General features: G+C 42.2%; 1 protein-coding gene across 3 annotated transcripts; it reads left to right on the top strand.

Annotated features, from left to right (window-relative positions):
- The first annotated feature begins 838 nt into the window (after nucleotides 1–838).
- On the top strand, nucleotides 839–16,308 carry LOC139392444 (CDC-like kinase 2a). 3 transcript variants are annotated; one of them, XM_071140435.1, is made up of 13 exons: nucleotides 839–971; nucleotides 2,100–2,287; nucleotides 2,528–2,813; nucleotides 3,641–3,731; nucleotides 4,838–4,904; nucleotides 5,938–6,054; nucleotides 6,968–7,134; nucleotides 10,336–10,430; nucleotides 10,889–11,018; nucleotides 13,887–13,969; nucleotides 14,517–14,596; nucleotides 14,882–14,972; nucleotides 15,181–16,308. In XM_071140435.1, exons 2-13 carry the CDS (start codon nucleotides 2,100–2,102, stop codon nucleotides 15,367–15,369), a joined length of 1,584 nt encoding a protein of 527 aa, XP_070996536.1. In that variant the 5' UTR covers nucleotides 839–971; the 3' UTR covers nucleotides 15,370–16,308. The 3 variants fall into 3 exon arrangements, with proteins under 3 accessions (XP_070996536.1, XP_070996538.1, XP_070996537.1); XM_071140437.1 differs by lacking the exon at nucleotides 3,641–3,731 and having other exon boundaries at nucleotides 871–971; XM_071140436.1 differs by lacking the exons at nucleotides 839–971; nucleotides 2,100–2,287; nucleotides 2,528–2,813 and having other exon boundaries at nucleotides 3,420–4,259; nucleotides 4,409–4,904.
- The last annotated feature ends 6,959 nt before the right edge of the window (nucleotides 16,309–23,267 follow it).

The following is a 23,267-nucleotide window of genomic DNA, read 5'->3' as shown; positions in this document are numbered from 1 at the left end:
TCATGTGAAATACATAGATTATGCCCTCATTAATTTATTTAAATTGACTGATTTCCTTATATGAACTGTAACTCAGTAACTCAAATGTTGTGTTTATATTGTTGTTCAGTGTAGATAAGAAATGTAACAATCGTTTCTAAAGGGATATTTACTACAGGAAATCAATTCCTTCTGCCATATTTAGTTGGGCTACATGGTTTGACGTGAACTGGCGCCATGCTTGTCTCACTTCACAGAAATGTACGGTGACCAATAAAGTAAAGGAGATCTCCTTAAAGATTATCCATAGATTCTATCCGTGTAATAGCTTGATTTCTAAATATATTCCTGATGTTACAGTGAATGCAGTTTTTGTGAACTAGAAACAATCTATTGAACACTTACAGTGCCTTGCGAAAGTATTCGGCCCCCTTGAACTTTGCGACCTTTTGCCACATTTCAGGCTTCAAACATAAAGATATAAAACTGTATTTTGTGAAGAATCAACAACAAGTGGGACACAATCATGAAGTGGAACGACATTTATTGGATATTTCAAACTTTTTTAACAAATCAAAAACTGAAAAATTGGGCGTGCAATTTCTGTCTTTTGTGTTTTGTATGTTACTGTTTAATTTAAAATGTTTCCCTTACCCATTTAGAGGCAAATTTCGCAATTTGCGGTCCTGTAGATCTGATCTGAAAAAAATATTGTCCTGTAAAAGAAACATTATTTTTTACCCGACATGTTTTTAAAAGTTGCAAGGCAGAGGATGAGCGCTAGTAGCGTTTTTACTAACCATCATGATCTCGCGAGCTTACGTTCTGTGGGAAAACAGACGTAAGCTCGCGAGACCGTGATTGTTCGTATGAGGCTACATCGCTAGCAACAGATATAGATAGGATTCCAATAGTGAGAAGGGAAGCCAAAACGAGCAATTGCCAACACGGATTTCCTGTGGGATAAACACACAGGCCTGGCTGCTAAAACGGTAAACAATACATTGTAAATACACGTGTGCATGTAATTGTATTCGGGTTTCAATGACAAGGTAATCCATGCGAGTCAAAGTACAGTCAGTTAGAATCAAAGCTAACAAGTAGCTAGCTAACAAGTAGCTAGTAAGATGGCGGTCAAAATTAGCTAGCATTAGGGAGCTAGGTTATGAGCTAACGTTAGCGGCATATTTTCAGAAATAGCCAAACAGTTATTTATTTCGACAAAAATGACAATTTATGCGATTCTTCGCGAAAGCAGTTCGTGTGAAATGGGAGCATTTCTGCGAAATATCAGGTCATCGTTTAGTAGCGAATTTAGCATAGCCTTCGTTATGCAGCCAACTCGACTGAATTCTGACGTCGTAGTTAGTTAGCTATATTTGTTCTGAGTCAACACATTGCCATTTGTTGTCATGATGGCTAGCGAACTGACTTAGTTGTCAAACTACACATTTGTCATCCCATGTCTTTTTTTTTTAGTTATCATATTTCGTTAAACTGTCAGTGATTAACCCACGTCATTAAGTTACTTATCTAACATTTGCATTTAGCCAGGTAACATCAACCAGGTACGTCAGCTAACGTTTTTCTTAGCTACTGTTGTTATTCTAAGGCCATCCAACCTAGCTACGTTTTTGTTATTGAGTGCAGTAGGCTAACGTTACTGTACTCTTGACATTTGACTGGCTTAAGACTTGTGATCGTGAATACTACCTAACCACCAGTATTTTTATTTAACATTTGTTTAACTAGGCAAGCCAGTTAACAACAAATTCTTATTTACAATGACGGTCTAGGAACAGTGTGTTAACTGCCTTGTTCAGGGGCAGAACGACAGATGTATACCTTGTCAGCTCCGGGATTTGATCTAGAAGCCTTTCGGTTACTGGCCCAACGCCACAATATAGAGTTTGTTTCAAAGCCTTCAAATGTACAAATGCAAGTCCTGTTTAATTGTATACCTCCCCACCACCTGTTCCTCACCAGGTTTGCGTTGGCTACGTTTCTTCCTTTTCCCCACAATGCAGCTGCTTATGTATCCCACCCTCCTTTCTGAGTGTAATCCAACCCCTCACCAACTGCAATGAGAATACCAAGTAACAACTCTTGTCTTGTCACAGATGCCACACTCAAGACGGTACCCGTCCTCAGAACTGGCCAGCCGGAGCAGCTATCAAGACCGAGACAGAGGACGCAAGCAGAGGCACCGCAGATCGCCCTCTTTTTCCTCTAGCAGTGACCGGGAAAGGGACAAAGACCGAAGGGGGCGGGGAAACAGACAGGAGGGAAGCTATGCTCGCTCTAGGAGGTGTGTTTTCTATGGTTGTATTATATTTGTTCAGTTGCATACTTAATGATTTGCTATGATAGCTTTTGTACTGTATGATACTTTATCTGGTAGAAATGTTTTCATAGTCTTGAAATCTCAGTAGATTCATGTACCTGTATGGCATTCATTTAATAATGTGTAACCGGAGTTTAAGCAATGTGTCTTCTTAAATGGTCAGACAGCATTGCTCTAACCCATTGTGTTGGCCCACTTTTGCAGCTACAATAATCGCTCGGCAGACCGCAGGCCGTACGACCGACGCTACTGTGAGGGCTATCGGCGCCTGGACCAGAGCCGCGAACGAGACAGAGATCGCGGAAACAGGGAAAGGGAACATGGAGGAGCAGCAGTCGATAGTTACTACGCACCTGACTTATCACCGAGCATGTGTGACTACCGACGGGGTCGTGAGAGGGAACAGGACGAGTCATACCGAAGGAAGGGCAGCAGGCGTAAGCACAAACGAAGGCGGCGTAGAACCAGGTCCTATAGCCCATCCTCGTCGGTGAGTACAGCCCGGCCCGAGCTTGTCCTTTAACCCTCCTACTCTTTCTATCTTTCGCTTCTCTCTCTCCCTCATGTCTTTCTCTCTTATTTCTCTCCCTCATGTCTTTCTCTCTACTTCTCTTTAACCTTCTCTTGTCCACAGCTCCTGGACTTGGTAAGTAGTACAATCTTTTTTGTTTTGTTTTTGTCAGCAGGATTTTAGTTTTTTTTGGTTTTAGTAATTAAATCCAAATGTGCTTTCTACAGTCTTTTCATAAAATGAGTTGTGTAGTGAGACATTGTGGATAAAGCATCAGCCACATTTTTATCCTTCTGCATTAAGTAGACATGAATGAGAGGTGACCATAGGTTGGGATGTATCACTGATTTTAATCTCAAACTATTTCTGCTTCATTTCCTTATCATTTTCAGTTTATTTGTTTTCTGGGAAGTACTCTGCTTAATTTTAAGTGAGCAATATTATAATTTGTAGATATTTTTGCTCTTTTATGAATTGGCTTTTTATTCATGAATGGATATGCAGGTTGCTTCCTTATTTGTAAGCAGCACGAGTTAAAAGGTAGAGGGGGAGAGAAGCAGAGGACGAAATGTGATCTTTGACTTGTTCCCTTGCACTATATCCCTATCGTTATATATTTCCTCACGTGGTGTCATACGAATCGCCCAATGACCACCACAACCACTACGTCAACTACAACACCACCCTCCTCCTCCCTCCTCTACCTGTGCCGCCTTCCATCGCCGTGGCTACGGCTGCCCCTGAAAACCCCCTGTCCCCCTGTCGGTCGTGTCGTGACCTGCTGATGCCGTGGGGGCTGCAAACAGCGGAGCGACAGCCGGACGCGGGCACTGAGTGTGAGGGACGACGAGGAAGGGCACCTGATCTGTCGGAGTGGGGACGTCCTGCAAGAGAGATGTACTCACTGCCACTACTCTATCGTAACCCTTCTCCATATGAGTATTTAAAACCATAGAGCATTCACTGACAGGGGAGTGCCTGATGATGATGCCATGGTAGAATGTTGTTCGCTCTAGCTCAAAAAGCAGGGTGGATTGCACACAATGTTGAGGATAGCGGTTTTAGATAAATATTGCTCGTTGTGTTGAAGATATCTAGCTGTGGTATGTTTTTATATCGGAGATATTCAACAAACAAAAAAATATCTTCTCCTACCACCGCATTTCCTCAACTTCTTAATCATCTCTTGCGCTTTAGTTTAAATTCAAGTCCAGATCTACAATTTTTTTTTTTTTTTATGCATTTAATTAGGCAAAGCAATTATGAACGTTTTTAAATATTTTTTCCAATCCCTGATATCTAGCCCTTTCCCTCAACTAGCATGTCTATCTAGTAAACATTCATTGGGCCTCTACAACTTAAGTTGTCTGCAGTGTTGCAATTTTTTCCTTTGACAGTTGCATCTTTTTAATGCTACACTTCATAGTAAATTTAAGCGCATGATAAAAACCAGTTATCATGATCTCATAACACCCACACAATTAACATAGTTTTACCACTTTCTAGCTCATATCCCTTGCATAACATGTATGTTATCTTCAGTGATTCCCGTTTGGAACCACCACCCCCCTAAGTCTACACATTCACACTTATTTCAGGAAAAGTTTAGCTTGAGTGTGTCTTTTTAATTACATAGGTTAACCAGTAAAACCAAATGCATTCCTCACACTCCCTTGCCCTAAAATAGGCACACCACCACATCTGTAGGGAATATACTTTTGTTTTCCTTCCTATAAGCTGCTGGGGGGCACTCAAATTTACTCCCTCATCTCCCCCCCCCTGTTAGTATGTGGACCCCAATTATCATAGGTTATCTAGGACTGTGGAAAAGTAAATTATTTTTTTATAGACATCCCATTTGTCCACAACCTGAAAAGGGGAATGGGCGCTAGCATTGAAACGCCTAACTTTTTTTGCCTTGGTTTCCCTGCTCCTGTCCACATGTCTAATTCTTCTCTTCCCTTCTTTCCCGCTTTCTCCCTCTCTCTCTCTCTGTCTTCCAGATGAGATTGTCAGCACTCTGGGGGAAGGCACCTTTGGGAGGGTGATGCAATGTATTGACCATCGCCGGTATGTATCTGCATTAAAAATAACTGCTAGAGATATAGACCTCTGTGTAAACTCTGTCTGTGTCCCAAATGGCAGCCTATTAGCTAATCTAGTGTACTACTTTTGATCATAGCCCTGTGGGTCCTGGTCAAAAGTAGTGCCCTATAAAGGAAATTAGGTGCCATTTGGGACACAGCCTCTGCCTATATCACCCTCCCATGTAATTATGGATGAGTGGTGTGGCTCTGAGTTTAGCTGGCTGGGCAATTATACCCCATGCAAATGTGTGCCATGCTAATGTCCCTGCCTGGGCTCCCTGAAGCATGATGTGAGTTTGAACTTAAATGTGATTAAAAAAACAAACGTCATTATGGGAACATAAGATGTTGCATAATCAACATGAAAAGGCAAGAATTTACACATCACAATTGTTTTCTTCTATGAAGTAAGGTGGACGTTCATAGTTATAGAATTGGACAAATTTATCATGTTTAGAGATTGAAAAAGCAGGTTTCAAAAGCAATCTTAAGTGTATCCGTCAGTCTTATTTTAGCTACCAAACCTGTGACAACAGGTTTCCAAGCAACAGCACTCTTGGTTAATGTAGATTAACCTCTAACAAGACTCACTTCAGGCAATAAGAGCTTTGCGTTATAAGGTATTCCCTAATGTAGGGAATTCCCCATAAGGTATTCCCACTTTGTTTCTTAATATAAGTGCACGTTTTTGATATTCTATTCGCTTGTGTAACTTGCTCTGTGCAACACGCTAGTTAGTGGGTCTTCGCAAGTTGTCAATGTGCCTAAAACATTTGTTAGGCTAGCCTTTATTACTCATCGCTAGCTAAATCCACTGAGGTAGGGTATATCTTCAGACTTTTGCTCTAATATAGGGTGGTACCAGTGGTGGAGTGTAGATCAGAGGAAAAGCCTGAAGAATATTCAAAAAACTTGTCTGACTGTACCTAAGGTTAGTGCTATGAGGGATCCTTGGGATGTCCATACCTGTAGCCTTACCATAACCATTTATCTTTCTCATTTATTGTGTTTTACAGGGGAGGAGCCACTGTTGCTCTGAAGATCATAAAAAATGTGGAGAAATACAAGGAAGCAGCTCGTCTGGAGATCAATGTGCTGGAGAGAATCAATGAGAAAGACCCGGAAAACAAACAGTGAGTATACCTACTACTTTGACCACTGGTGTATTGTTCGTTACCAGTGAAGGGAAATATATATTCAACAATTTAAGATTTTACTGAGAACCAGTTCATATAAGGAAATGGGTAAATGTACATTTCATTAGGCCCTAAACTATCGATTTCACATTACTAGGAAAACAGATATGCATCTGGTAAGGGAAAAAAGTAGAGGTGTGGATTAGAAGACCAGTCAGTATCTGGTGTGACCATCATTTGCCTCATGCAGCGTGACACATCTCCTTCACATAGAGTTGATATTGGCTGTTGATTGTGGCCTGTGGAATGTTGTCCCACTCCTTCAATGGCTACGTGAACTTGTTGGATATTGGCAGGAACTGGAACATGCGATCGATCCAGAGCATCCCAAACATGCTCAAGCCCTTAACTAACCAACAATGCTGTTTTCAGAAAAATACCTAAACACCATAGGGCCCTCTTTGACATATAAAGTATGTCAAAGATAACGGACCTATATGTTTTTAGGTAATGTCATCTTTGACCACCAACAATCACCAAAATAAAAGCTAGCCAGTTGGGGAGAATTAAATTCCCAAATCAATGAATTTAGCAGGTATGAGCAAAAGATCAAAGCATTAGCCATGGCAAAATGCTTTGAATTGCAGGAAATTTGCTTTAAAACGGCAACATTTTCTTGTCTCGGCTCCATGGAGAAGTTTGTGAAATTGGCTTACCAATGTAAAACATTGGGGGGGCCTCTAAAATGTTCTCAAATCAAGCAGTGCTGAACATGCCCATTTCCACACCCACCATCTAAGCCCTTTTTTGATCAGAAAAAATGCCCTGTCTCGATCCTGTATCATTTCGTTGTTGTTCGATTATGTTAGCTTTTAGTGTTATTTAATATGAAACTCCTCTTTACTCCCAGCCTGTGTGTGCAGATGTATGACTGGTTCGACTACCACGGACACATGTGTATCTCCTTTGAGTTGCTGGCCCTCAGCACCTTTGACTTCCTCAAGGAGAACAACTACCTGCCTTACTCCATCGCCCAGGTCCGACACATGGCCTACCAGCTATGCCTGTCTGTCAAGTGTAAGTTTATTTATATATATATATATATATATTTATTTTTTTTAAATGGCCTTTTATTTAACCCGCTAAGTCGTTGAGGGCATGTTCTTTCACATTACCGGCCTGACATAAGTACACTCAGATGCTATGATGCTACCAGTCATCTAGTCATAATTCTTATTAAAACAGCCTGGCTGTCAAGTGTACGTGCACTACAATATTACGTTACTGTCTTGTTTGTATGGCCTTTTATTTAATCAAATTACTTATCAAGAACACATTCACTTCAACAATTTCAACATGACCTACCGTTAACTGGTCATACAGTGGATCTGCAAAGTATTCAGACCCCATTTACTTTTCCACATTTTGTTACATTACAGCCTTATTCTAAAGTTTTTTTCCCCCCTCAATCTACACACAATACCACATAATGACAAAGCATAACAGGTTTTTAGAAATGTTTGCAAATGTATTACACTTTTTAGTAAACTATTACATTTGCATAAGTATTCAGACCCTTTTACTCAGTACTTTGTTGAAGCACCTTTGGCTGCGATTTCAGTCTCGTCTTCTTGGGTATGACGCTACAAGCTTGACACACCTGTATTTGGGGAGCTTCTCCCACTTTTCTCTGCAGATCCTCTCAAGCTCTGTCCGGTTGGGTGGGGAGCATCACTGCACAGCTATTTTCAGGTTGCACCAGAGATGTTTGATCGGGTTCAAGTCCGGGCTCTGGCTGGGCCACTCAAGGACATTGAGACTTGCCCCGAAGCCACTCCTGCATTGTCTTGGCTGTGTGCTTAGGGCTGTTGTCCTGTTGGAAGGTGAACCTTCGCCCCAGTCTGAGGTCCTGAGCGCTCTGGAGCAGGTTTTCATCAAGGATCTCGCTGTACTTTACTCTGTTAATTTTTCCCTTGATCCTGGCTAGTCTCCCAGTCTCTACCACTGAAAAACATCCCTACAACATGATGCTGCCCCACCATGCTTCACCATAGGGATGGTGCCAGGTTTCATCCAGACGTGATGCTTGGCATTCAAGCCAAAGAGTTAAATCTTGGTTTCATCAGACCAGAGAAACTTGTTGGCTCTCGTGCCTTTTACTGAGGAGTGGCTTCTGTCTGGCCGCTTTACCATAAAGGCCCGATTGGTGGAGTGCTGCACAGATGGTTGACCTTCTGGAAGGTTCGAACATCTCCACAGAGGAATGCTGTAGCTCCTTCAGTGACCATTGGATTCTTGGTCACCTCCCTGACCAAGGCCCTTTTCCCCCGATTCCTCTGTTTGGCTGGGCAGCCAGCTGAGTTCTAGGAAGAGTCTTGGTGGGTCCAAACTTCTTCCATTTAAGAATGATTGAGGCCACTGTGTTCTTGGCGTCCTTCAATGCTGCAGACATTTTTTTTTTTTGCCACCTTTTTTTAATGAACCCCAGATTTGTGCCTCGACACAATCCTATCTCGTAGCTCTGTGGACAATTCCTTCGACCTCATGGCTTGGTTTTTGCTCTGTCAACTGTGGGACCTTATCTAGACAGGTGTGTGGACTCCAATCAAGTTATAGAAATGTCTCAAGGATGATCAATGGAAACAGGATGCACTTGAGCTCAATTATGAGTCTCATAGCAAAGGGGCGGAATAGTTACAGTACCACTCAGAAGTTCGGACACATATTCATTCAAGGATTTTTCTTTATTTTGACTATTTTCTACATTGTAGAATAATAGTGACGTCAGCTATGAAATGACACATGGAATCATGTAGTAACCAAAAAAGTGTTAAACAAATCAATGTTTTATTTGAGATTCTTCAAAGTAGCCGACTTGATGACAGCGTTGCACACTCTTGGCATTCTCTCAACCAGCTTCATGAGCTGGTCACCTGGAATTCATTTCAATTCACCGGTGTGCCTTGTTAATTTGTGGTATTTCTTTCCTCAATGCGTTTGAGCTAGTCAGTTGTGTTGTGACAAGGTAGGGGTGGTATACAGAAGGTAGCCCTATTTGGTAAAACACCAAGTCCATATTATGGCAAGAGCGGGCTTCATTGTCGGATTGCTGCAAATAAACCACTAATTAAAGGACATCAATGAGAAGAGATGCTTGGTCCAAGAAATGCAAGCAATGGACATTAGACCGGTGGAAATCTGTCCCTTGGTCTGACTAGTCCAAATTTGAGATTTTTGGTTCCAATAACCATGTCTTTTGGAGACGCAGAGTAGGTGAATGGCTGATCTCTGCATGTGTGGTTCCCACCGTGAAGCATGGAGATGGTGTAGGGGTGCTGGTGACACTGTCTGTGATTTATTTAGAATTCAAGGCACACTTAACCAGGATGGCTACCACAGCATTCTGCAGCGATGCGCTATCCCATCTGGTTTTGGGCTTAGTGAGACAATCATGTGTTTTTCAACAGGACAATGACCCAACACACCTCCAGTTAGTGTAAGGGCTATTTGACCAAGGAGAGTGAGGGCGTGCTGCATCAGATCTGGCCTCCACAATCCCCTGACCCCAACCAAATTGCGATGGTTTGGGATGAGTTGGACCGCAGAGTGAAGGAAAAGCAGCCAACAAGTGCTCAGCATATGTGGGAACTCCTTCAAGACAGTTGGAAAAAGCATTCCAGGTGAAGCTGGTTGAGAGAATGCCAAGAGTGTGCAAAGCTGTCATCAGAGCAAAGGGTGGCTACTTTGAAGAATCTCAAATATAAAATCGATTTTGATAACTTTTCTTTTTGGTTACGACATAACGTGTTCATAGTTTTGATGTCTTCACTATTTTTCTACAATGTCAAATAGTAAATTTAAAGAAAAGCCATAGAATGAGTTGGTGTCAGCTTTTGACTGGTACTGTATGTAGAGAAGGTATTTGTTTAAAAAAAAAATGTAATGCATTTGCTAAAATGTGTAACCTGTGTTCACTTTGAAATGTTTTATTTAATACATTTTAGAATAAGGCTGTGACGTAACAATGTGGAAAACGGACGAGGTCTGTATACTTTCCGAATGCACTGTAAGTCTCACTCCAACAACCCCTATATAGATCTCCCCTTGAGACAGAGGTTGGAATAAAAGGCCACCGTTGTTTACAATAAGAAGCCTTTAGCCACATGAGGGCATTGTTGGTTCAAACACCTGTCCGAAGAGGAGTGCTCTTTTCATTCACCACCATTGAATGTGAATGTCTTGTTTGTTAGGATATTAACTGGGATTTTCTCCTCACAGTTCTTCATGATACCAAGCTGACACACACAGACCTGAAGCCAGAAAACATCCTGTTTGTCAATTCCGACTTCACCATGACCTATAACGTAGAGAAGGTGAGACGAGAAGTCATGCCTCAGGATAATGGGCTTTCTTCAGAGCCTGTTTTGCGTTCACCAAGGCTGCACTACAAATGGCACCCTATTTCCTAATAGTGCACTACTTTTAACCAGTGCCTGGTCAAAAGTAGTCTACTTTATAGGTTAAAGGGTACCATTTGGGACGCATCCTGAGTGTCATAGCAGGCCTTAAGTGCAGATGATGACTTGGCCTAAATGTACCAGAGCAAAACAAATGAAGCATTTTCTGTTTGGATACAGGTATGGTTAATGTCAAGGCTACTAGATATCAGAAATGGAGTAATCAAGGCATCACTCACTGGCCCCTTTCTAAAAGTTGACCTTTTACTTGTTTCATGAGGTTTGAAATTAGTTCAGTGATAGTGTAAACTTTATTTATTTATAGGACGTTTTCTGTTTTTAAACCATGTCCTTTTTCACCTTCCGGCCTACAGAAGCGCGAAGAGCGGACCGTGAAGAGCACGGATGTACGGGTGGTGGACTTTGGCAGTGCCACGTTTGACCACGAGCACCACAGCACCATCGTCTCCACACGGCACTACCGCGCCCCAGAAGTCATACTAGGTGAGTGACTTCAGTTGGCTGATCAATTGGATGAGGACTAGGGCTGTTACAGTGACCGTATTACGGCCACACCGGTGGTCACGATTCACGACGACAGTCAAATTCCACATTACCATTTAGTCACGATAATTAGGCTTCTCCAAGCTCTGATGCTGCCTATGGTAGGCTACTAATGACCAAACTTGCTAACTGCCTGGTACTCAGCACTCTATTGTCCCTCTAATCACTGACATCAATGCAAATGTTTTCAAAAATGTAATCAAACACTTCGTTAGAGCCCATGAGTTCATGTTGTGCAACATTTTTATAGGCTATGTGATGGCCTCTTAAGAAGAGGGTCCCATCAGCTTTCTAGGCAAGGCTTACTATATTTATTATTCAACTTTCCTAATATTAAGCACATCGTAAAGAGAAGCAACAGGAGTATAGCCTACCTGGCAGGCATGAAAATGAACCACGGGGAAAGCGTGCACAATTCGCTAATTAAGTGCATGGATGACATATTTTTTTAGAGACCGATCCATGATAATGGGTCATTCTAAATCGAAACAAATTTCACACATACAGTGCATTCAGAAAGTATTCCGGCCACTTCACCTTTTCCACAAAATGTGGAAAGTGAAGGGATCTGAATACTTTCTGAATGCACTGTATATTATTTAGTGTATGTAAAGAAAATATTAAATTAAGAATAGGCTAATATTCACCCATCACATGATGATGATTAAATGTCATGGTCAAAACATATTGATGCAGTAGTAGCTAAGATGGGGAGAAGTCTGTCTATAGTAATGTGATGCTCTGCCTTAACACTATCAACAAGGCAGGTCCTACAGGCCCAAGTTTTGTCACACCTTGACTACTGTTCAGTCGTGTGGTCAGGTGCCACAAAAAAGGACTTAAGAAATGTGCAGTTGGCTCAGAACAGGGCAGTACGGCTGGCCATTGGATGTACACAGAGCTAATATTAATAATATGTATGTCAATCTCTCCTGGCTCAAAGTGAAGGAGAGATTGACTTCATCACTACTTGTATTTATGAGAGGTATTGACATGTTGAATGCACTGAGCTGTCTGTCTAAACTACTGGCACACAGCTCGGACACCCATGCATACCCCGCAGACATGACAGGTCTCTTCAGTCCCCAAGTCCAGAACAGACTATGGGAGGCGCACAGTACTACATAGAGCCATGACTACATGGAACTCTATTCCACATGCAATAAAATTCGATTTAAAAAACAGATTAAAAAAACACCTTATGGAACAGCGGGGACTGTGAAGCAACGCAAACATTGGCACAGACACATGCATACACACACGATTACATACGCACTCTAAATACACATGGATTTAGTACTGAATATATGTGGTGGAGTAGGGGCCTGAGGGCACACAGTGTGTTGTGAAATCTGTGAATGTATTGTAATGTTTTAAAGGTATTATCAAGTGCTTGTCACATTGTGAATGAGAGACTGATGAAGTGTGCACAGCCTGCGCAATAAACAAAGCCGAGCTAGTGCCTTTTCGTGACTTTTTTCAAATCATTATTCTCATGCAGCTTTAGTGTATTAAAAATCTAAACATATAGCCCAACATTTTGTCACAACTAACGTTACATGGATAACTCTAAATTAAGCATATAGGAGTACCTATTTCTTTGTTAACCGCTTAACATAGAATAGCATGTGTGCACTCAAATTGTTTGGAGAAAATATTATATTTAATTCCGTTATGTTCAATTGTATTCTTCGTATTATAACATTTTAATCAAATCATGTCTGCTAAATGAACTAGTGTAGCCCACAGCCATATGGCATAACCAGATCCGGGCTTAACATGGACAACTAAGAGTATGCTATTCTGTTCTTCTGAAATAGACATTTTCTTCATATCGTGCTTCTTTAGACCGGTCTAAAATAAATAATTGATTTATTGGGAAGGTGTAGGCCATATTACATGGATTTATGATTTATTAGACTGTTTAATGTAGATGTTCTAAAGGTCAGCATCAGTGGCTTGTAGGCAATGTTTGGAAGCCAGGAGATGCCAAATGTGTTTTGTTAATTAATGGTCAAATTACTGTGACTGGCAGTTATTTGCTTGACAATGTCATGACCGCCACAGCCCAAATGAGGACTATTCTAAACTAAGGCTGGTGTAGCCACTACGTTGGCAATGAACTGCTATAGTCTGTCTGGTTGGGTGAGGAAGGCTATTCTAAAACAGGGGGGGGGTGTTCCTTGGCAGTCGCGTTGAACTGCCATACCCTGCCAGTTCTGTTCCAGTCAGGTAGACACTGAACAACTCAGTCAGACACTAAGTGCAGTTGATCGGCTTAACCTCGCTCAGTAGTGCATGAGATAATTAGTTGAGTGTGCTTTGAGCAGGGTTGATTTGTCTTTTCACGTCATTTTAAAAGCTCAAGGTGTACGCTTACCCTTGGCCATGTTATGTGGCTTGGTTAAGGCCTCCCTTGTTCTATCTAAAGAAACTCAAAACCTGCACACTCACCCTCTTGATCCGAAGTGCTAGTTGTGAAGTGACGGACAATGTTTAGGCAGAAAGCTGCTGTGTTGTAATTTGAGTTGTTGCTTTTGATAAATCAAAGCACTGGCGCTAGTGTCTTAAATTGAGTTTTTCCTGCTGTTTTTATTAGGTTCCACCAGCCTACACCAATTCAATATGTGTTGAATAATAAGCAGCCATTTCCTGGACACAGATTAAGCCTAGTCCTAGACTAAAAGATGAGCTAAATGGAGAATCTCAATTTAAATACTTTTTAATCCAGCATTAGGCTTAATCTGTCTCCGGGAAACCACCCCGAGGAAATGTTACTTTCCACCCATTATGTGTTTTGTCCTGCAGAGCTGGGCTGGAGCCAGCCATGTGATGTGTGGAGCATCGGTTGCATCCTGTTCGAGTACTACCTAGGCTTCACCCTGTTCCAGGTAAAACCCCACTTCACTTCCCAACCCATTTCTGTCTATGGCGACAGCTGCCTTCCTAGATTGGTCGATTCAGGTTGACGGGAAGGACTGAACAAAGCCCAGAATAGCTTGCTGCCTGGTCACTCGGATTGGTCAGCCCGGAGTCGGACCAGTATCACACCAACATGTGTACCCACAAATACATTTGCACACGTGCAAGAAAACACGCACATGTTGAGCCGGAGAGAGCAGCAGGGAGAGACAGCTGCTAATCCTATTGAGGATCAACCCTTGGTTGAGGTTGTCCTCTGTGTTCTGAGTTTTGCTTGGCTGTGCTTCTAACACCATAGATGCTAGCTCACACATTCTATTCAAAGCTCTCAACTTCAGCCACATTTTACTCAGCGTTTATTAAAATTGTTTCAAGATAGGTGAGCGCTCTGATAATGGTCTGTTTGCATCGCTGATATCCACAATCTACTTTTATGGCTATTTTATACATTGAATGAGAAATAGCCATGGTGAATCTTAATTTTATCACCATCTTGTTTGTTCATCCCTTCCTCAGACTCATGATAACAGGGAGCATCTGGCTATGATGGAGAGAATACTGGGGCCAGTGCCCTCCAGGATGATACGCAAGACGAGGTCAGAGCTCACACACACACACACACGACCAGGTGCATCTGTGTAGTTAGTTGCAGGTCAAAAAGCAATCCAACACACACACCCATAGCATCAAAGTGAAGTTTGGTCCATGCCACATTTTAAAGGGCCTTTTTGTTAGCGATGTTTGTCATTATGTCTTGCGTCGAACCCCGTGGCAACTCTTTCCAGGGTGCTGCCCCTGCATGCACGTGCACACAAACTGTTCTTCAAAGGATTTTTATTTCTGTATGCCACGCCTCAATCTTTGACAATTTCTCAACTCAGGAAGCAGAAATATTTTTACCGCGGCCGTCTGGACTGGGACGAGAGCTCGTCAGCTGGGAGATACGTGAGGGAGAACTGCAAACCCTTACGGGTAAGAGAGCAGCTCCTTTTCCCTCCTTGTGTAGCACCCCACTACTTTATCTTCCTTGACCTCTACCTCTCATTCACCCTCTCATATCGGATTAACCAGACAAATTAACCCTAACCCTGACTCTAGTATCAACGGTTCCTGATTTTCATTGTTATGCAAATCACATCTCTGTATACCATCGCTCTTTCTGTCTCTCTCTCTCTCTCAGAGATACCTGTTGTCGGAGGCTGAGGAGCACCATCAGCTGTTTGACCTGATTGAGAGCATGCTGGAGTACGAGCCCACTAAGCGCCTGGTTCTGGCCAACTCCCTCAGACACCCGTTCTTCGAATCTGGGACAGCAGGCGATGCAGTGGGGGGGAAGAGCTGGGAGGGCAACCGCGACATCAGCCGGTGACCCAGGGCCTTCATACTCTTAAGGATAGAGGGATTTAAGGTGGAGCAGACAGATATGACCACTTAAGGTGGTGTATCACAGCATGAACCTGTTCCCTCCTGCTTACTATACTGCCCCACCTCCACAGCCAGGAGAGGGGCTCATGCTGGCAGCTAGAAGAACTTCAGAAAAGGACAGTCCTCTTAGTCCTCTCAGCTTCTACTCCCAACAGAAGACATGACGAGATTATTATTATTATTTTTTTGCCCAACCTTAAACTACCCAGCTCCAGTCTTCCGCATGTAAAGAAAAGGACCAGTCTGGTCTAGGTCCGTTTAAGTGGAACACTAGTGAGAGCAAGAGGGACCCTCGCTACATAATCAAATATTGTGACCCTTTCGTTTGATGTCAGACAATTGGCGAAGAGGGGCATTGTAACGTGGTTCGTTCTTCCATTTAAAGAGCACTATTTATTTGGAAACCATCGATCTGGACTAATGTTAGCCAACTGGATGACATCTTTTGTCAATGACACACCACATTGTTTATATAGGCCTCTCCTATTGCTATATTTATTTCTGTTACATAAATGCTTTCGAGGAGAGGGATTATGCTGCCATATTAATGTAATAATAGTACTCACGCCTAGACGTGTTTTCGCAGCTGGTCATCTTGTCTGGGGAACTGACCCACACACAACGCAAACTGCCTTTTATACTTTGTGATAGGCTCAGGCTTGTGGTCTGAGAGCGCACGTACCCACAGGGTCATAGTAGTCATGTGTGGCATCCCAATGCCACATGCACACAGCAGCACAGTTTACAGTATTTATTATGAGACGCTGCTGCTGGTCATCTCCTTGTACAGTACTTTTTGTATGAGATTTAAATGTGTAAACTGTATATATGTATGATTGTTTAGAATTAAAGTTAAGTCCTCCTTTGCCAGGGCTTATAGTGCTGTTAATGTCAGCTTTGGCCTCTGGCACAGTTATGCGAAGGCTTTTTGTCTTCGATGCTTGACTGTGTCTTTGAATCCCTGATTTATCTTGTGACTGTAGCCCTTAGGAGGACTTGTGTGTGTGTGTGTCTGGCAAAACTAGTGTTGGCATAAGATATAGCAGGCTGTCAGGAAACCCCTTAATAACCCTGGCCTATTGCTCTATTTCATAGTATTTTATTACCAACTCTACTACTACTAACCAAATTAGTATGTAGCGCTACAATCTTCATTTTCCTTCATTCTGATCTTCTCCCCACCTCAACCCTATTAGAGGAGGTCCAAGGTCCCTTCCCCCTCAGATGTTCTCCGCCAATGTGTTTTGAGAAGGAATAGGTAGAATGCAAGGAAAGATTGAGGTTCACTCTTGGAATCTCTTCTGAAGTCTGCCATAAGTCTGCCATGTCCATATCTGACAGAGCAGGCTCACCCACCGGAAGGGCCAAGGACAAGGGGATCCGCTGTGGCAGCCGCCTGGCAGGTGTACTTAACGTCATGGGTACTCCTCTGTCTGTCACTAACTCGTCATCTCTACTACCTTAGTCTCTTTGCCTCACTGTCCCTGGCCTGCTTTCCCTCACTCCATCTGTTTCTCCCATCTGCTACCATAAAAGTTAGAGCAAAGCTTAGCAAAGCAAGAATCTGTAGAGATATGCTGGTAAACTAAGGCAGACAAAGTTCATTCAGACCCCTTGACCATTTTACATTACATCCTTATTCTAAAATGTAACCCCTGCCCTTCCTCATCAATCTACACACAATATCCCATAATGAAAAAGCAAGACATTTTGCAAATGTATTTAAAACAAAAAAAAGCCTGGTTTGGTGGATTGCTGCAGAGATGGTTGTCCTCCTGGAACGTTCTCCCATCTCCACAGAGGAACTCTGTCAGAGTGACCATCGGGTTCTTGGTCACCTCCCTGACCAAGGCCCTTCTCCCTTGATTGCTCAGTTTGGCTGGGCAGCCAGCTGAGTTCTAGGAAGAGTCTTGGTGGTTCCAAACCTCTTCCATTTAAGAATGATGGAGGCCTCTGTTCTTGGGGACCTTCAATTATGCAGAAATGTGTTGATACCCTTCCCTAGCTCTGTGCCTCGACACAATCCTGTCTCTGAGCTCTACGGACAATTCCTTCAACCTCATGGCTTGGTTTTTGCTTTGACATTCACTGTCAACTGTGGGACCTTATCTATAGACAGCCTTTCCAAATCATGTCCAATCAATTGAATTTACCACAGGTGGACTCCAAGTTATAGAAACAGCTCAAGGATGATCAATGGAAACAGGATGCGCCTGAGTCTCATAGCAATGGGACTGAGTACTCATTTACATAAGGCATTTGTTTAAATTTTTATTTATTTATCTTACCTAAAAATTCTCAACTTCTTTCGCTTGGTCATTATTTAGTATTGTGTGTAGATTGAGGGGGAAAATGTAATACATTTTAGAATTAATTTAATGTAACAAAATGTGGAAAAGGGGAAGGGGTCTGAATATACTTTCCGAATGCACTGTATATGTAGCAACCAAGGCAGACATTAGGGTGAGAGTTAAGTTCACTGGATGAACAAAACTATTAACCTTTTAAACGTCTAGCTATAGAAATAAATAAAAAATAACCCAAACAACCAAGTTTTATAATTGAGATTTTGTATTACCAACAGTATATTTCCATCAGTCAATGTATAGACATGATCAGATACAAAGTGGTGGAAGGCTGATGGGTCATGGTTAGACGTTTCCACATAGGATCTTGACCTGTTATTGCATCAATGAATCGGTTTACTTCAATTGGCAGCTATTCTAAAGAAAATGGTCCCCCCCCCACTCTGATATTGAAAATAAACTGAACTAACCAAATTTAAGAAATGGGAACCGGTCATTCCAAGTCATCATTGAAATCAACATGACATGCTTGTTTCTTTCCTACACTGGTTTGTTTGCGACCCTGTAGGTTCTAATTAAATAAGTAGCGCTTACGTCTTCAGCTAATCTGCCTGAGAAGCTAGGAGGGTCATCTGTTAAATCCCCATAAGAGGGACTAGTGCGCATTTGTCCGGTAAAGTGGCTAGTCTCAACCTCAAACAATGCTGTCACTGTGAGGAATTATTTGGAGTACTTGACTTTATTGGATACTGCAAATAGACAATATTTACAGGTATGTGCAATTAGAAAAGGATGCACGTCACACTTGAAATTGCCTTGCATAGATTTTAGTTTTGATAATGTATTTGTAATTATTTATCTGTATGTGTTGGCTGTATTCTAAATAATGTAGTTGACATTGGTTCTATTGTCGTTGATAATGCCCCCCTTTTTAAGACTGTTCAGGTCAACTTGCAATCAGAGACACTGCATGCATTTAGTTGTGTCGTTTCCCTCCTTTTGAACTCCCAACTCAATCATTATCCTGTCTTTGCTGTTGACAGGTCTGAAGAACAGCCCATCAGTCAAGTTCCTCCAGTCAGTCAGCTGAGAGATACTGAAACGCTACTGTAGTGCTCAAAGCAGCACACACACACAACTAGATGGATCTTATGGTGGATCTTAAGTCCCTGGGTGATCCCATCAAGCAGTTCAGCGACTATGTGTCAGGGACGGGGACCAAACCGGACAACAAAATAGGCACCAAAAAGAGCACAGGGGCCAGACGGAAGAGCGTAGTCGTGAGCACAGGGGCCAGACGGAAGAGCATAGTTGTAGTCCGGAGGCACAGCATAGTCAGGAGGAAGAGTGTCCCTTGCGCCAAAACTTGCACCAAGCAGAGAGCCGTACCAGACTCCTGGCTCAGTGCATACCAGGCTGACATTCAGAGAGAACGGTAGGGATGGTTGGCCATTGTTTTTAGTAGATATAAAACCATTAAAGGCCAGTTTCCTGGAAGGAAATTAAGCCTAATCCTGGACTAAAGAGCACTTTCAATGGAGATTCTTAATTGAGCATGCTTTTTAGTCCAGGACTAGGCTAAATCTGTGTCTGGGAAACCGACCTGTAGAGCTTACATAGATAAGTATCAAACTTTTAGGTATATCTGCTTGGGAGACTAACAAAATGCCACTGAAGCATCTCTAATGTTTATGTATTGTGCTACTGTAGGAAACTGAGAGAGAAGAAGATTGCAGAAAGGTCCATCAGAAGGAGGAGTCAGCATTTCAGGAGCCAGCACTGCCTCCCAAAGGTAATTGAGTCTGTGTGCATGTCATGTGTGACTGGTCATAATAACAGAAGGTCACTCATTCAATAGGCATCTGATCCGAGAGTATATCAATTTAATTTTGAAGGAGTAATGGGTGAAACTTGAATCACAAGAGACCTATTGTAATTGAATTGACCTATATCTCTTGTTTATATGAAGGGATTACAAGTGTACTGTTGGCCAGGATTTTAGACTTACAAAAGGCATAATTGAACCTTTCTTTTTTTTGTTCTATCTTCATGTAGAGTAAGACAAATGCCAAGAGGAACCAGAAATCTGTGAAGGATGATTCGCTGTTTGGTGCCTTCCAGGGGCTCAGTCTGAACGTGACGGGAGGTGCCCAGAGCTCGATGGCCTCAGGCGGGGACCAGTGTAAAATAATGTGAGGCAAAAGACTTGACTCATATAACCTGGCCTAGGCTTCCAGGGCCGAGGCAACATATCACCTAACACTTTAATCTCGTTCACCAGCAGGCTCTCTGTTGACATGTGTATGGGATAACAATTGAGACTGGGGACGAGGTTACCTACACTTTCCCTTGAGACATTCTGAGAAGACTGAACTACGGGGAAAAACAACAGGTCTTGTGTGTTGATGAGAAATCACAATGAAGCCAAAGTTTTAAAGGTAGACTCAACAATATGATGTAGATGCAGAAAGTAAACAGAATAGTGGGTCAATTTACGCAACAACTAAGTGCAAGGCTGTTGGGTCCCGTACCTACCACGTTGGGCTCCTGAGTGGCGCAGTGGTCTAAGGCACTGCATCTCAGTGCTAGAGGCATCACTACAGACCCTGGTTCGATTCCGGGCTGTATCACAACCAGCCGTGATTGGGAGTCCCAAAGGGTGGCGCACAATTGGCCCAGCGTTGTCCGGGTTAGGATTTGGCCGGGGTTGGCCGTCATTGTAAATAAGCAATTTGTTCTTAACTGACTTGCCTAGTTAAATAAAACCTCTTTATTTAACATGGTATTTGACAGTATCAAAATTGTCTAAGAAAAAAAAAAAGCATGCATTTTATCAATTTTGGGTTAGGCATAAGGTTAGCAGTTAGGTTAAAAATCACTTTTTAAGAAGAGAAATTGTACAAATAGGTGGAGTTTGACTTTGTTGCTGTGGTAACTAGTTACGACTAACAGCTTGAAGCAAACCTGTGTGCATGTGCAAATACTGTGTGAGAGCGTCATCTTGCATCTCCCTATATCCCAATATCTGCGGTGCTGCTCATGGCAACGTCATTTTGCTGAGTCTACCTTTTCAGTTGGTTTATTAAAGATGCTAGTGCACTTACCCCCTTCATATCAGACACCACAAGCTCTGGGAGCCATGCGCCCGTCATCAATGTCTATTTTTATTTTATTTAATAAATAATTTTGACAGTAACCCTCAAGTCAATCATAAACCTTTTCAATGTCCATATGTATTAAGAAGCTAAGTGTTTGTTTTTTGGGCTTCAGAAATGTGACTGAAAAAAGTGCCTCAGGCCTTGTAGCAACTGTAATGACTGCCAATAATGTACTAGCTGCTAATGTAATAACTTTTGCATTCATAAATGAAATAAATGCCGATAATGTAATAAATATGCTGAACGCATAACAAGGTTTTTGCGCACAATGTAATAATTATTACATTGGTTAAAGTTACACTATTCACAATGTAATATTCACTCTTTTTATTTTCGTGCTTCAGTAATAGCTGACTACACACCAAACCACATTTCTGAATCCTAGATCTAAACCTGATTTTAGCAGTAATATCAATACACACCCACAGCCCCAGTCAGTCAGTGAATCTGCCTGTGTAAATGAGGGAGTGAGTGAGCATGTGCGCACACAAATGTATATTTTTTTTCAGGGGGGGGCTACTACTAAAATCTCAACTAATATGCAATGTTTTTTTAATAGATATAACCCTGAAATGAGTCAGGTGATGTCCCCGGAACAAACTAAGTACTAGACAAAAATGTGGGACCATGACTACTTTAGGCAACCATTTTGTGAAGTTCCGGGGACATCCTAATGACACATTTTTGTTAGCAGGGACGTTCCCTTGGGACCATCATGCAAATGACTAGTAAAATGAAAGTCCTGAGAACGTCCTAAAAAGGTTAGTGACATCTTGGTAACTAAATATTGTTCTGAAGGCAGCTGTGTAGAGTGGGTCAATGTGAGAAAAGGGTCAATATCAGGGGATAACTTTATCTATACAATGAGTACAGAAATCATTAACACCTGCTCTTGGCTCCCAAGTGGCGCAGTGGTCTAAGGCACTGCATCTCAGTGCTAGAGGGGTCACTACAGACCTTGGTTTGTTTCCAGGCTGTATCACAACCGGCCATGATTGGGAGTCCCACAGGGCGGCTGGTTAGTTAGGCCGGGTAGGCCATCATTGGAAATAAGAATTTGAGACATGGATTTGTACAGTATGTGTGCCATTCAGTGTGAATGGGCAAGACATTTAAGTGCCTTTGAACAGGGTTTGATGCCAGGTGCACCGGTTTGTGTCAAGAACTGCTACGGTGCTGGGTTTTTCACACTCAACAGTTTCCTGTGTGTATCAAGAATGGTCCTCCACCCAAAGAACGGACATCCAGTCAACTTGATACAACTGTGGGAAGCATTGGAGTCAACATGGGCCAGCATCCCTGTGGAACGCTTTTGACACGTTGTAGAGTCTATGCCCTGACGAATTGAGGCTGTTCGAAAGAGCAAATGGGTTCTATGGAAATAATGAATGCCTTGGAAGATGTGTTCCACGACACGTGTCGCTAGCGGAGAGGAACTGACATTCCACAGTGTAGCACTATTTTCCAGAGAACGCATGGAGCCCGGAGTTGATTATCCCTTTTATACCGATGGCTATAATTTAACCACTAGAAATTTTAATTTGCTGATAAATGTGTTCAACATCCACTGAAGTAGCAATCAAGTTTACTAGACAGCTACAGTAGTTGGTTGCTGTGGAAACAAACAGACTTGCTAGTTTAGCTAACCAAACCATCAGTCCTAGTTTGCCTTTATGAAAATCGAGTTCAACAATACCAATACTGTTTTCAATTCGACTTTTGCTTTCAAAAGCATCTCAAACAAAACATGTCAAAATTAACTATAGCCATTGAATTCTACCATGGCAATATACAATGAGTGGGTGTAATCCTGGATGCTGATTGGTTAAAACCACATTCCAGCCGGTGTCTTTTCCACAAGTTACCACCAGCTAAAGCTATGAAGTTGAAATGCTTATTTACTCTGTTCCATCTCCGCAATCCACTGTCTCATCAGCCCAGCCAGGCAATTTATAAACTTGATCTCCACTATAAAAAGCATGTAGACATTAACTCCCATTTTTCTTTTCGACTAGCATTTGGTTTTCAACAGCAGCGATTTGTATAAACCTAGCTGTCTGTCTCTCCAACATTTGCAATATTGAAATTCGATCTCTAGCTGTCCCATAGCAATGAACATGTCAGGATGAGATGGACAGCTTTTCTCAGCCAGTCGAAATCATGAATCAGCTGGCATCATTTTTATGGATATATATATACAAAGAAATGTCAATAGAAAACAGGTCAAACTAATCTAAATGTAGCTAGTTTGCAGTCTTTCCAGCTTCCGTTTGGAGTGATTGTGTTGGCTGTGTTGTTGGCTAGCTCCTCTGAACAAGTGTCCTTGACGAGAGAGCACATGTTCTATGCCAGGCAAAATTGCGCATCATTAGCTCATT

The sequence above is a fragment of the Oncorhynchus clarkii genome, chromosome 32 (genome assembly GCF_045791955.1).
Source record: "Oncorhynchus clarkii lewisi isolate Uvic-CL-2024 chromosome 32, UVic_Ocla_1.0, whole genome shotgun sequence".
In the NCBI taxonomy this organism is placed as follows: Eukaryota; Metazoa; Chordata; class Actinopteri; order Salmoniformes; family Salmonidae; genus Oncorhynchus; species Oncorhynchus clarkii.
This window is presented reverse-complemented; position numbering and strand designations above follow the sequence as displayed.

Bases quoted from the DNA above. Each gene is read 5' to 3' on its own strand.
- LOC139392444 (XM_071140435.1), top strand. From the start codon at position 2,100: ATGCCACACTCAAGACGGTACCCGTCCTCAGAACTGGCCAGCCGGAGC. The intron at 2,814-3,640 runs GTGAGTACAGCC...GGCTGCAAACAG, and splicing joins CCTATAGCCCATCCTCGTCG to CGGAGCGACAGCCGGACGCG. The intron at 7,135-10,335 runs GTAAGTTTATTT...TTCTCCTCACAG, and splicing joins GCTATGCCTGTCTGTCAAGT to TTCTTCATGATACCAAGCTG.